At 34.9% G+C, this 16183-nt stretch overlaps 1 protein-coding gene across 1 annotated transcript in view; it reads right to left on the bottom strand.

The window, feature by feature from the left end:
- Positions 1-7873, bottom strand: part of LOC143254923 (polycystin-1-like) — a 106266-nt gene extending 98393 nt beyond the window's left edge. Inside the window, exon 1 of the mRNA XM_076509834.1 lies at positions 7700-7873. Coding sequence (XP_076365949.1) covers positions 7700-7726 — 27 coding nt within the window. The 5' untranslated portion in view covers positions 7727-7873. The remainder of the gene's footprint in view (positions 1-7699) is intronic.
- Between the last annotated feature and the right edge of the window lie 8310 nt (positions 7874-16183).

Raw genomic sequence — 16183 nt, 5'->3', positions numbered from 1 at the left:
TACTAGAAAAAAAAGGTTTAAAGTACTGATATTATCAAGTTAACAGTTAGGACTATCGGTACTGATATTATTAAGTTAGCAGTTAGGACTATCGGTACTGATATTACCAAGTTAACAGTTAGGACTATCGGTACTGATATTATTAAGTTAGCAGTTAGGACTATCGGTACTGATATTACCAAGTTAGCAGTTAGGACTATCGGTACTGATATTATCAAGTTAACAGTTAGGACTATCGGTACTGATATTACCAAGTTAGCAGTTAGGACTATCGGTACTGATATTATCAAGTTAACAGTTAGGACTATCGGTACTGATATTATCAAGTTAACAGTTAGGACTATCGGTACTGATATTATCATGTTAACAGTTAGGACTATCGGTACTGATATTACCAAGTTAGCAGTTAGGACTATCGGTACTGATATTATCAAGTTAACAGTTAGGACTATCGGTACTGATATTATCAAGTTAACAGTTAGGACTATCGGTACTGATATTATCATGTTAACAGTTAGGACTATCGGTACTGATATTATCAAGTTAGCAGTTAGGACTATCGGTACTGATATTATCAAGTTAACAGTTAGGACTATCGGTACTGATATTATCATGTTAACAGTTAGGACTATCGGTACTGATATTACCAAGTTAGCAGTTAGGACTATCGGTACTGATATTATCAAGTTAACAGTTAGGACTATCGGTACTGATATTATCATGTTAACAGTTAGGACTATCGGAACTGATATTATTAAGTTAACAGTTAGGACTATCGGTACTGATATTATCATGTTAACAGTTAGGACTATCGGTACTGATATTATTAAGTTAACAGTTAGGACTATCGGTACTGATATTATCATGTTAACAGTTAGGACTATCGGTACTGATATTATTATGTTAACAGTTAGGACTATCGGTACTGATATTATTAAGTTAACAGTTAGGACTATCGGTACTGATATTATTAAGTTAACAGTTAGGACTATCGGTACTGATATTACCAAGCTAGCAGTTAGGACTATCGGTACTGATATTATTAAGTTAGCAGTTAGGACTATCGGTACTGATATTATCATGTTAACAGTTAGGACTATCGGTACTGATATTATTAAGTTAGCAGTTAGGACTATCGGTACTGATATTATCATGTTAACAGTTAGGACTATCGGTACTGATATTACCAAGTTAGCAGTTAGGACTATCGGTACTGATATTATCAAGTTAACAGTTAGGACTATCGGTACTGATATTATTATGTTAACAGTTAGGACTATCGGTACTGATATTATTAAGTTAACAGTTAGGACTATCGGTACTGATATTATCATGTTAACAGTTAGGACTATCGGTACTGATATTATTAAGTTAACAGTTAGGACTATCGGTACTGATATTATTAAGTTAACAGTTAGGACTATCGGTACTGATATTATTAAGTTAGCAGTTAGGACTATCGGTACTGATATTATCAAGTTAACAGTTAGGACTATCGGTACTGATATTATTAAGTTAGCAGTTAGGACTATCGGTACTGATATTATTAAGTTAGCAGTTAGGACTATCGGTACTGATATTATCATGTTAGCAGTTAGGACTATCGGTACTGATATTATTAAGTTAGCAGTTAGGACTATCGGTACTGATATTATCATGTTAACAGTTAGGACTATCGGTACTGATATTATCATGTTAACAGTTAGGACTATCGGTACTGATATTATCAAGTTAACAGTTAGGACTATCGGTACTGATATTATCAACTTAGCAGTTAGGACTATCGGTACTGATATTATCAACTTAGCAGTTAGGACTATCGGTACTGATATTATCAAGCTAACAGTTAGGACTATCGGTACTGATATTATTAAGTTAGCAGTTAGGACTATCGGTACTGATATTATCATGTTAGCAGTTAGGACTATCGGTACTGATATTATCAAGTTAACAGTTAGGACTATCGGTACTGATATTATCAAGCTAACAGTTAGGACTATCGGTACTGATATTATCATGTTAACAGTTAGGACTATCGGTACTGATATTATCAAGTTAGCAGTTAGGACTATCGGTACTGATATTATCAAGTTAACAGTTAGGACTATCGGTACTGATATTATTAAGTTAACAGTTAGGACTATCGGTACTGATATTATCAAATTAACAGTTAGGACTATCGGTACTGATATTATTAAGTTAACAGTTAGGACTATCGGTACTGATATTATCAAGCTAACAGTTAGGACTATCGGTACTGATATTATTAAGTTAACAGTTAGGACTATCGGTACTGATATTATTAAGTTAACAGTTAGAACTATCGGTACTGATATTATCAACTAGCAGTTAGGACTATCGGTACTGATATTATCACGTTAACAGTTAGGACTATCGGTACTGATATTATTACGTTAGCAGTTAGGACTATCGGTACTGATATTATCAAGCTAACAGTTGGGACTATCGGTACTGATATTATCACGTTAGCAGTTAGGATTATCGGTACTGATATTATCAAGCTAACAGTTGGGACTATCGGTACTGATATTATCAAGTTAACAGTTTTCACTTCAGTTGCGGCTATCGGTACCGATATTTGAAGTTGAATTATATCCTATTCATACATGACTTAAATGACTAGGTCAGACAACCATGGATTTCTTGTGCAGTCGTCTTTAAGCGTGATCTCTGACTGGAGACAAAGTAGCTATTTAGCTACACACCTTTTTATAATGACTTTTATTAGGTTTAAACCAAACATCAGGATTGACTGTCACTCTTATAATGCACCCACAGTTGAAAGCTCAAAACATGACCGACGACATACGTACGTCGTATTCACGATAAAGGTGTTTTGCGTATCTGCTGCCATTTGTAATTTTAAATTTCTGAACCCGCTTATTGACTATCTATCACTCCTATAATGCACACACATTGGTGCAGTGAGTACCGAAATTCATAGTTCTACCACAGGTCCAACATATGTCCCAGCTCCATTATGACGTAAACAGCGACTACTAGGTCATTTCCGGCGCGAGACGTGGTGATAATTGTTATGCGTTATAATCAATTTATTTTCTGTCCAGAATATACCATAAATTTCTTATTTATTTCATAAGCAACCTGATCATTTTAAATTGCGAAATATGTCTCAGATAAAGAATTCGTCCTTCCGTTATCCAAACAATAATAATAATAATACACTGGAATAAATAATAACTGTATTGCTACGATATTTTTGATCAAATTTCTATGAGTCTCTTGACCAATCAGTTGGTTTATATTTGTGTCTGTGCTTGTATTAAACCCCTTATAAAAAAAGACTGTTATTTGTTGTCATGGATAGGGTCGTTGATTATATTTCTTTTTCCTTCTCTCCCAGGCCCCACATGGCCAAATGGATAGGGCGCTGATTCCCAATCTGACGGTCTCGGATTCGGCTCCCCGTCCCACCAAATATGTTCTCCGTTTCAGCTGTGGGGGCGTTATAAAGTGACAATCAATCCCCCAATTCGATGATAAAAGAGTTACCCAAGAGTTGGTAGAGAACGGTGATGAATAGCTAGAGAGCTACCTTTCCTCTTGTTTGTCACTGATAAACTTAAGGACGTCTAACACAGATAACCTTCGTTACAGCTGATGTTTTGATTCTTCCTAATTATCAGAACACTTCAGTGGTTAAAAGCACTGGATCGACACATCAGTATTAACGTTTTACTTAAATAGGTCTCTGGTACGTTTACGGTCTTATAATTCTGAAGTCCAAGGTTCGAGTTTCCCGTGGTGGACAGAACATAAATAGTCTGTTTTGTTTCAAATACGAATAGAAACAATAGCAAACAATGAAACCACTTTTACCATTATTTTGAATCGTATGCTTCAATCTAAAATAACCGGTTTCGTGACTTAAGTACTAGTGTTGAAATGTTATGAAACATAATTATGTTTTTCTATTGGATGTTGTTAGAAATAATTAATAAATTATTTTATTTTGAAATATCGGTAGTTCACCGTTAACTATGAACCTGGCTGTACGTGCAAAAATCACTATAATTTAAAACAGTATAATTTCTAACTTTTATTGACTGTATTAAATGTTGAAATGTTTTCTTTATCGCCTCCCGCAAGTACAGTGGTATATCTCCGGATTTACAACGCTAAAATCAGAGGTTCGATTCCCCTCGGTGGGCTCAGCAGATAGCCCGAGGTAGCTTTGCTATAAGAAAACACACACAAACACGTTTTCTTCATTACCAACAGAAAAACACTGACTGTACCAATTCATTAGTAACATGTGGTATTCCTTTAGACTAACACAGATTTCCATCATGAGAAGAAATATTTTTTGAATTTTCGCGCAAAGCTACACAAGGGCTATCTGCGCTAGCCGTACCTAATTTAGCAGTGTAAGACTAGAGGGAAGCTAACTAGCCATCACCACCCACCGCCAATTCTTGGACTACTCTTTTACCAACGAATAGTGGTATTGACTGTCACATTAGAATGCCCCCACGGCTGAAAGGGCGAGCATATTTGGTGTGACTAGGATTTGAACCCTTGACCCTCGGATTACGAGTCGAGTGCCTTAACCACTTGGCCATGTCTGGCCTAAGGAAAAGGAAAAACCTATATATGTTTGCACTATAAGTATATATATATTTGTGTGTGTGCGTGTTGTTTGCTTTTAAAACAAAGTCACAATAGGCTATCTGCTGTGTATTTAATTACAAAGCTACACAATTGGCTGTCTATGCTGTGCCAACCATGGGTATCGGTTTACAACCGTGCTGCTTAGCTACTCGGGGTAGGGGGCATATATATATATATACACACGTTTAGGGCTGTTTTCAGAGAGTATTAGTTAAGTATATGTGTACGTGACTTACAGATATGGACTTCTTTTTTTTTTATTTGTGGTAATGAATCTGAGATATTGTGTAATGTGTTTATATTTATATGTTCTACATATATAACTTATATGTCACATGCGACATATAGGACGCACCGTTCTTGTTTTAATCACTTACAATTTTGAAAATTAAACATATATTAATAAACGACTCTAAGAAAAATCTCCACTTTAGTATTTTGATAAAGCAATTACAATTGTTTTCTCCTATCTAAAACCTCAACGTTAAGTTCACGGTTAGCTAAGATTTCAGCGTTCACTCAAGTGACTCGCTTTACACAGTAACAACTGATTAAAGACCATGGGCATTGTCAGGTAATGTGTTTACAGTTTCATTGCCACTGGTAATCTGATGAAGGGCTGTAACCTGAACAGTCACTTAAATTTAGCGATTTTGTACCACTACTTCATACACTAGTTTTCATGGACATTGTCAATCACAATATCGCTCGATTTATTTTTAATTTGCCAAATAATACCTAAGTTAATACTTGATTTAACAATACGAACAGTATCGTTCAACAATGTTATTTTACATTTTTGTTAATGTTATCAGAACGTAGGTTATATCAACATTAATCTTCGTTCTACTGTCTTCATCTGATAGTTAACAAAATCAACCCATTAGTGGAACAAACATTTTTTATCGAGTCATCTTTCAAGAATTTTTGAACCAAAATTTCTTCACAATTTACCTCACCCTGGATGGAAGTTAATAACAGTTACTTCTTGTATTGAAATATCACTAGAATCAGAATTATGTACACTGACTCTTCAGTGTATCCTAGCAATAAAACATTATTAAATGAATTACAGTTGAATAATGCGGTAATACCAGAGTTCACAAGACTAACTCTTCAGTGTAATATTAGCGATGGCTGATTTAAGGTTGTGTGATTCAAGGGACTAATTATTTTTGTGGGCTCCACATCACATCTAATTTTACATAGAATAAAATTATCAATGGGATCCCATTAAGACCATGGACCCTCGGGCTGAGCACCCTTCAGCCCCTACCTAAATACGCTACTGAATATTATAATTTAAAAGTCGGTGTTTATAACGACTAGAATTATTTAATAAACAACCATTGAGTAGTTTTCTTACACATGTGTTAAACACAATTGAAAATTACCATTTTGTAAATTGTGAAGAAAAACAATCACTCTGACATTAGTAACAAAATATCAGCCGTCTTCAAACAAGCCTCGTGTATCAGTAGATACGAATAATGAAGTTCCACGAAAGTGTTTCCTTAATACCTAGAAAGATGTGGTCTGAATCAGAAGCTAAACAAGTATCTTATGTTTATGGTGATATAACTACCAAGACAAAGACAGTATTTTAAAAAGTCTGACAGGTCTAAGAACCAACCAGAGAGACATGTTATGGAAATGCCCTCAACATGAGCTATTTTTTGAAACTTGTCTATAATGTAACATAATCGAAAAAGAGATATGATGTAAAAAGTCTGTTAGTATATTTCCAGTACACTTCAATATGTAAACCTTTAATCTATAATTGAAAAATAGTTATTTTTATAGTCACCTTTCAATTGTCTAAAACTTTAAACTGTTTTGAAAGATGATTACTCTCTAGTAGTCTTCAATTACCTTAATCTTTAAACTGTATTAGTTGTGAATATTTGTGGTTAAACTTACGTGACAGGACGACAACTGCGTGATGTAGAAACACAAGAGTTGAAGACATTTTTGAAATCTCTCACCGATATTCATTTATAGCTAAAAACACTTATATAAAAGTACGATTACAAGATTGGTTTTTTTATAACATACTTTTAAAATAGACTCAAAATACTGTATTTTTTAGATTTAAGTTTTGAAAACAAAATCAATATTTATGATTAGTTATAACTTCGTGTCAGAATATCTAACAGAACAGACATAGTGCATTGTTGTGATTTAAATAATCTGATGAGAATATCTAACAGAACAGACATGGTGCATTGTTGGGATCTAAATAATCTGATGAGAATATCTAACAGAACAGACATGGTGCATTGTTGTGATCTAAATAAGCTGATGAGAATATCTAACAGAACAGACATGGTGTATTGTTGTGATCTAAATAATCTGATGAGAATATCTAACAGAACAGACATAGTGCATTGTTGTGATCTAAATAATCTGATGAGAATATCTAACAGAACAGACATGGTGCATTGTTGGGATCTAAATAATCTAATGAGAATATCTAACAGAACAGACATGGTGCATTGTTGTGATCTAAATAATCTGATGAGAATATCTAACAGAACAGACATGGTGTATTGTTGTGATCTAAATAATCTGATGAGAATATCTAACAGAACAGACATGGTGTATTGTTGTGATCTAAATAATCTGATGAGAATATCTAACAGAACAGACATGGTGCATTGTTGTGATCTAAATAATCTGATAAGAATATCTAACAGTTGAGACGTGATGGATTGTTACATGATATTAAACTTTGTAATGAATACCGTCGATAGACAATAAGATCTGTTCTTGGAACTAGAAACATCTAGATCATGAAAACTGTTTAAGTTGACAGCAGAGAAACTGGACGCTGTTGGTATTTAAACACAAAAAGCTACTTATGCTGTACCCGCTACGGGTATCGAAATCTGATATCTAGCCTTACAATTCCATAGGCTTACCGCAAAGTCTCATGGGGGTATTTTAAATACTGTTCATAGAATTGTTCACACAATTTAATATTCTTAACTTCACTTGTTTACATTCAAATATCCACATGCAAAAAGAAATAAGTGATTGAACTCACCCAGAAAAAACAGAATAAAAATTTCATGTGGGTACGGACTCTCTCAGGAAAGTTTGTGTTGATATAAATAATTCTAACTGGATTCCTTATTGAACTTTGACACGACTGAAATTCGTGTGTTTTGCATTTTTCCACTTTTCACTTGTGTTTTCTAATGTCCTAAAGCTGCGAATGTTGATTAGAAATAATATTCATTGTTAATCCTAGTCTACTGACGTCACATACGTATAGCTGGCAATCAGCGAATAAGAAGGCTTGAGAAGCTAATAGATAATAGTGACGTAACATAGATTTATAACGGACATGCGCACTATTCCGTCCTATGGGTTGAGTGTATTTCTATACATTGTTAAAGGAAATTACCCGGTAGCTTAAGCGAATGGTAATAAACTGTAATAATATTCATAATAAACATATTAAGTCCGGAACAAACATATTAAAGTAACTATATATACGTGACGACTTGTAGTGTCTTGTATATACTTCGGGTATATCTTAAACGTTATAACGTGAGGCCTACATAGCATATTATGATCTATATCACTTCTCCGGATAAAGGAAAATTTGGGTTTTAAATAGATTCGCTGTGCTATCGAATTTTTTGTTTTCCCTTTTAACGCTAATATAGAAACGTCCAGGCGTGTACGAAGAAATCGTGAGTTATTTAATAATATAAATAATTAAATCACTTTCACTTTATTTGAGATGTGAACGAGGCTAAGTGGTTTCGGACATAAGAAAACTATCATCAGATTCTTACACATATGTTTTGGTTGCTTCTGAATTTTCTCTTAAAATTATACAAAGAGTTATCTCTCCGAGCCATCTTTAATTTTCAACTGATAGACTAAAACGAAGGCAACTAGTCCAAAGAACCAATCGCCAACTATTTGACTACCTTTGTCTTATTGAATAGTGAGACGTGATGTTTATACCCATGATTCTAAAGTGTGTAGCGACAACAGGGCGTAAATGTTTAATACAGTTCGTGTACACTAGCCTTTCGTTCACGTATTGACACACGTTTGGCCCAGGACTCAGTCGTTCGACTATTTTCATAGCAATTGTTGTGTTGTGCAAAGGATTGCTCGTTTGTTTTTGAAATTGGCACAAAGCTACTCGAGGGCTATCTGCGCTAGCCGTCCCTAATTTAGCAGTGTAAGACCAGAGGGAAGGAAGTTAGTCATCACGAACTCTTGGGCTACTTTTCTACAAACGAATAATGGGATTAACAGTACCTTATAACGCCCCCACGGCTGAAAGGGTGAGCATGTTTGATGTGATGCAGATTCGAACCCGCGAATCTAGGATTACGAGTCGAGTGTCTTAACCACCTGTCCATGCCGGGCCTTGTGGAAAGGAAGTGAGGACATACACACCAGGTAAGTGATAACTTGAAGAAGTATGGACACACACAATATGTAAGTGATGACTTATGGAAATATCGACACACACACCACGTTAGTGAATACTTATATAAGTATGAACACACACACCAGGTTAGTAATCACTAGTATAAATAAGTATGGACACACAGATCAGGTTAATGATGCCTAGTAGAAGTGTGGACACACAGATCAGGTTAATGATGCCTAGTAGAAGTGTGGACACACAAACAATTTTAGTGATGACTTGTGGAAGTATGGATAAACTCCAGGTTAGTGATGACTTATACAGGGTGTTTGGAAAGTCACTGTGCAGTTTTGTAATTAGCATTCATTCAGTCTATTTCAAGCCAGCAAATGATAGCGGTGTTTAAAAACAAAATAAGAAGGATCCAGGCCTGTATTGATGTCAACGGGGATCACTTTCAACATTGTTTATAATTGTCATTCATATTTACCTCCTGTATTCTATATTGAAGCATGTCTGTTATTACAATATAAGTGTACAGTGACTTTCCGAACACCCTGTAGAAGTATGGACACAAACAACAGATTAGTGGTGACTTCTGTAACTAAGGACAAACACACCAGGTTAATGATGACTTGTGTAAGTATGGACAGAGACACCTGGATAGTGATAACTTGTGTAAATATGGTCATACAAACCAGATTAGTGTAGATCTTTAGCAGTGTGGACACACACATAAGGTTAGTGATGACTTGTGGAAGTATGGATAAACACACCAGGTTAGTGATGAATTGTGAATGTATGGAGACACAGATCAGGTTAGTGATGACTTGGAGAAGTATGGACACACAAACCAGTGTAGTGATGACTTGTAGAAATGTGGACACACAAACAATGTTAGTGATGACTTATGAAAGTATGGATAAACAGACCAGGTTAGTGATAACCTGTAGAATGGTGGATATGCACAACAGGTTATTGATGACTTGTGTAAGTATGGATAAACACACCAGGTTAGTGATGAATTGTGAGATTATGGACACACACACCAGGTTAGTGATGATTTGTGAGAGTATGAACACACACACCAGGTTAGTGATGATTTGTGAGAGTATGGACACACACACCGGGTAAGTGATGACTTACATACAGACAAGGTTAGTGATGACTTCTTGTAGTATGGACACACACACCAGGTCAGTGATGACTTGTAGATGTGTGGACACACACAAGTTTTTGATGATTTGTAAAAGTATGGATAAAAACGCCAGGTTAGTGATGAGTTGAGAAAGTATGGACACACAGATCAAGTTGGTGATGACTTGTGGAAGTATGGAGACACAGATCAAGTTGGTGATGACTTGTGGAAGTATGGAGACACAGATCAAGTTGGTGATGACTTGTGGAAGGACGGGTAAACATACCAGGTTAGTGATGACTTCTACAAGTGTGGACACACACAGCAGGTCATTGAAGACTTGTAGAAGTATGGACATTCACACCAGATTAGTGTTGAATTGTGGAAGTATGAATAAACACACCAGGTTAGTGATGACTTTTAGAAATGTGCACACACAACATGTAAGTGATGACTTATGGAAGTATGGACACACATACCATGTTAGTAATGACTTGTGAAAGTGTGGATATACACATCTGATAAGTGATGACTTGTAGAAGTGTGAACATACGCACCAGGTTAGTGATGATTTGTGGAAGTATGGATAAACACACTACGTTAGTGGTGAATTGTAGAAATATGGATAAATACACAGGTTAGTGATGACTTTTAGAAATGTGGACACTCACACATTAGGTAAGTGCTGACTTCTATACATTTGTTATCGTAGGACAAACATACTGAAAACCTACTCTGAATCATAACAAAAATACTTAGTACATTCTTTAACTAAGAAATACCTAGTTCACTGCTTAATTAAGAAATACTTAGTGCACCATTTCATTAAAAGTAATTAATACACATTTTAATTAAAAATACTTAGTACACTCTTTTATTAAGAAATTCTTAGTGCACTATTTAATTAAGAAATACTTAGCATACTCATTATAGTAAGAAATACGTAGTACCACCTTTAATTAATAAGTAATTAATACACTCTTTAATTAAAAAATACCTATTACACTCTTTAACTAAGAAACACCTATTACACTCTTTAATTAAGAAATACTTAATACACTTCGTAACTAAGAAATACTTACTACACTCTTTAAACTAAGAAATACTTAGTACACTTTTAAATAAGAAATACTTAATACACACTTTAACTAAGAAATACTAAATACACACTTTAACTAAGAAATACTTAATACATACTTTAAACTAAGAAATACTTAATACACACTTTGTGTCCAAAGTTTTATAATTAAAACATAGAAAATATGGAACGAGAGTGATATTGATTCATTTCGTTTTTACGAGACAAGAAACATGTTTTTTAACCTGTCTCTGTTTCCTGATGCCAGGCCTAGCTCTTGGTTGTGTTTTATAGTTGTGGAGGAAGTGGTATCTCTGCATGACGTTTCAACATATTAGTGGTGAGAAATTATATACTCCATCTTACAAGCAGTGGCTATGAAGTGTTAATTTATAGTGTCTGGTGCATCTGTATTTAATATCCATGATAATGCCGCCGTCCCTAACTTGAAAAAAAAAACAGCCAGACAGTAGACAGCCAGTCAGTAAAGGGATTAACTGTCACTCTGTTAACGCAAGCAAACTTTAAATCGCCGCCAATTCTGAAATCCTGAGCTCTACCACAGGGACCATCTACAAGAACGTGCGGAAGGCGATTTATAGTTATTATAACATTGTTCATTTTACCAGAAATCATAGACAATATTATTACACATAAATATGAAGCGAATACGTCGTATCGTGTTCAACTGGATGGAAAAAATACACAAACAAAATCATATACTTTCAAGAACTCCCGTTGTCCAGCTGTAAGTGTGAGAGTTTATAGCACTAAAACCGGGTTTTGATACTCGCTGTAGGCGGCTCACAGGTTGCTGTTTTGCTTCTAACAAAAAACAAACTAAACAAAAAATGTATATTGAAACTTTTTCGAAATAAGTTACGAAAATAAAATTAAAATATTCTGTGAGAATTTTCGTATTAAAATAGTTCTTGTGGTGAACTGCGGATGAGAAGGTCTAAGGTTCAAGTCAATCTTGCTAGTTGGTTAAGAGAAGACATATAATAAGCGACTGGTACTGTTCATTTCTTTCCTTCCTATTCTCTACAGATAGGCCTGGCATGGCCAGGTGGATAAGACACTCGAGTCTTATCAGAGAGTCGCGGGTTCGAATCCCAGTCACACCAAACATGCTCGCCCTTTCATCCGTGGAGGCGTTATAATGTAACGGTCACTTTCACTATTTGTTAGTAAAAGAGTATCTCAAGAGTTGGCGGTGGGTGGTGATGACTAGCTGCCTTTCCTCTAGTCTTACACTACAAAACTAGGGACGGCTAGCGCAGATAGTCCTTGAGTAGCTTTGCGCGATATTCAAAACAAATCACTACAGATAATGATTCTACACGAGCCTTGGTTTCCCTCAAATAAACAGAAATATTTTGCTCCGAAATGATTGAGACCTAAAACAGCGATGGATTGTCTTAGTAGCTCTACTATGTTTTAAGATTAAGTCTAGTTTCGTCGAAAAAAATTATTGATTTTTATTTTAAGAGTTAATTAAAAACCAAATTTCTTCGCCAGTTTCCTGTTGGCTGTACTTACCTTTTCAACTAAACACTATGTCTGTATAGATTATTCAATAAAACGTTGTGTTAAGAAGTCGTTTTAGTGCAAATTCTCACTGAAAGAGAGCGTAGATAAACCTTTCTTATGTGCAATAGAATAGTGGTTCTTATGTTTCACGTCGCGTTAAATACTGTGATATTTATCTATACCACTAAAAGTTGGTACACATGTATATATTGTACTGTAATATAACACGAATTACATTTTTTATTGCTAAACAGTAATAAACAAAAGTAGTTCCACAAAACGCACGTGCTTTCTTCAAATAAATACTTTGAATACTCAGTGTTCTTTTTTATTACAGCAAAGAACAGTTTTTAAGTGTCACGAAAAAATTTCCTGAATAAATGTAGCTAAAGCTGAGTAATTATTGGAGGAAGGTCTTAATACTAATTCAGAGCTAATTTGAACTAAGCCTTTTTTTTTAATCGTCCTTTTCCAACATAAACGTTCCCAAGAAGTGAAGAGATTTCTACTTCATCTTTATTTTACATTGATTTTGATAAACTTCCGATAGATGGCAGGAGGTTCATAATAGCTTTCACAGTTTTTCGATAAATGGCATGTGCTCTCTCTCTTTCGAAGGTATTTGGGTATTGATGTTTATATACCCAGCAGGGTCAGGTTTTGTCGACCTCTTCCTCTTTACGCGCGCGTGTGTTTTTTGTTTGTTTGTTTTTTGAATTTCGCGCAAATCTACACTAGGGCTCTCTGCGCTAGCCGTCCCTAATTTATCAGTGAAAGACTAGGGGAAAGGCAGCTAGTCATCACCACCCACAGTGAAGTGTGTGTGTGTTTTCTTATAGCAGAGCCATATCAGGCTATTTGCTGAGTCCACCGAAAGTTCCCTGATTTTAGCGTCGTAAATCCGTAGACTTTTCGCTGTAACAACAGGGGACGATATATCGCAAGTAAGATCCTCATGTTTTAATCAATATAAGTTTTTACCCGTGTGTGACAGTTTTTGTTGTTGTTTTTCACATTAAACTATTCAAACTATTACTAAAGTCAGATTTTTGAATGGCATATTTCTAAATGGTGAAATGTTTTAAGGTCCATAGAAATAAATAAAAATATTGAAATAACGTTTAATGTTATGGCCTAAAGAACAGTGAGTTCAGAAACGTATTACACAACGCTTCTCTCGAGAAAGCCATGTTATAATAATAATTCTGGAATGGATACGTAAGCCGTTTTGCTCTCGATTTACTAATACTCTTGCCCCCCGCTAGTACAGCGGTATGTCTCCGGATTTATAACGCTAAAATCAGGGGTTCGATTCCCCTCGATGGGCTAAGCAGATAGCCCTTTGTGGCTTTGCTATACGAAAAAAACGCACACTAATACTCTTTGTCGGAGAGCATCTATACTGCCATCTAGGAGTCAAATGGGAAATATAACATTTATTCTAACACTTATTTGAATAAAATAGGAGAGTTATAAATTGTTCAAAATTTACAGTGTATATACATATTTCGGGATAAAAATTTCTGTTAACACTTCTTTGGTGCCCACGCTCAAGGGAATTACGATTACCACCGCTAAGCCTATAAGTGCTATTTTTTAATTAAACAAAAATTATTATAAAAAACCGACGAAAACAAAGCTAATTATCAAATAATTAATTGGTGACACAGTTTGTACAGTCTATCACAACAACAGTGACTGTTTTTTCAAGTATTGAGTTATAATATAGAATCTCTTATGTGATAGTGTAAACTGTTTCCGTTGCATGTCTGCTTACTTGAAAATAGCCCATTGAGTAGCTTTGTGCTTAATTAAAAACAACAACAACAACAAAATACTTTAAATAAAATTACTTATTATATATGTATCTTAGAACGGTTGGTATGGGTATTAAGACTTTACTGATAGGAGAGAACAACGTTTCGACCTTCCTAGGTCATCTTCAGGTTAAGAAAGAGAGAGTTTGAATGTGACCCTTACGGATACATGTCTTAGGGACGAGAGTATAAACGGGTACGGGATTGTAGGGGGCGTTACAGGTGGATTTTAGGTTATTAATTAGTGTAGGTATAAAGGTGTTCATTTATATTGTTTTAATTTTGGTTTCAGCTACTGTATATGTAGGGCTTCTTTGATTTTGCGTTTGTTTCCCAACTTAGTATCTTGGTGTTTTCTATGGTTATGTTGTGTTTATTTGATTTACAGTGTTCAAGGTGTTTTTTTTTTTTTGTGTTCTTTGAATTTAGTTTCCATTTTTCAGCTTGTTTCTCCAATATAGAAGTCGTAGCAGTTGTTGCATTGCATTTTGTAAATTATGTTGGTGTTGTGTTTGTCACTACTATTTTTACATAGTATGGATTTTAGTTTTGTGCCTGGTTTTTGGTGTTTACTGGAATGTTGTGTTTTGTTATAAGTTGTTTTTTTTCAAATGTTGGTTATTTTTTCGCTGATGTCAGGAACATATGGTATACAGCAGTATAAGGTTTTGTAGTTTGTTGTATCTTGGGATTTATTGTTGTTTGTTTGTTGTTGTTCTAGGTGTGTGCGTATAATGCTTTCTACGGTTTGTGGAGGAAACTTATTGATGTTGATGAAGTATTGTTTTATTTTGTCTAATTCGTCGTTAATTTTATCAGGTGAACATAGTTTTGTGGCTGTATTTATTTGATTTCTTAATTGTTGAGATTTTTTTGTTTGATGTGCTGAGTCCCAGGGAATGTATAATCCAGTGTAGGTGATTTTTCTGTGGATTTCTGTTTTGAATTGTGTATCAATTCTAGTGATAGCAAGGTTAAGAAATACTAGTTGGTTAGTTTTTTTCCTGTTCACAGGTGAACTTAATGTTGGGATGTATTGAGTTAACGTGATTGAAAAAACAAAGTGTGTACTCTGTAGATGTGAATCCGGCAATTGTATCATCAACATACCTGTACCAGTATAGTGGTGGGTGCAAGGTTGAATTGATCGTTTGAGATTCAGTCTGTGTCATAAAAATGTTGGCTAGAACTTGTGATACGGGATTCCCCATACTTAGGCCATTTATTTCTAGGTAGTTTTGGTTGTAGTGAATTCTATAATGGTTGCTAATTGGTTATTGGGGATGTGTATTTATGGAGTTGGGGTCTTGGATATAAGGTACTAAAGCTGTCTTGCAGGCTTCAGTTGTTGTGACTTCTGTGAAGAGGGAGATTACATCAAAACTGACCATTAATGTTTTATGATTTAGTTGATTAAGAATATATTTAAAGTTAAAAGAGTCTATAAAAATGAGCCTGTTGATGTTACGTATTTAGAAAATGTCCACATTATGTATTTACCGAGGTTGTAATTAAATAATTTATAGGTCGACATCATGAGTCGTAGTGGACAATCAGGTTTGTAA

This window comes from Tachypleus tridentatus, chromosome 7 (assembly GCF_004210375.1).
Source record: "Tachypleus tridentatus isolate NWPU-2018 chromosome 7, ASM421037v1, whole genome shotgun sequence".
Classification (NCBI taxonomy): domain Eukaryota; kingdom Metazoa; phylum Arthropoda; class Merostomata; order Xiphosura; family Limulidae; genus Tachypleus; species Tachypleus tridentatus.
This window is presented reverse-complemented; position numbering and strand designations above follow the sequence as displayed.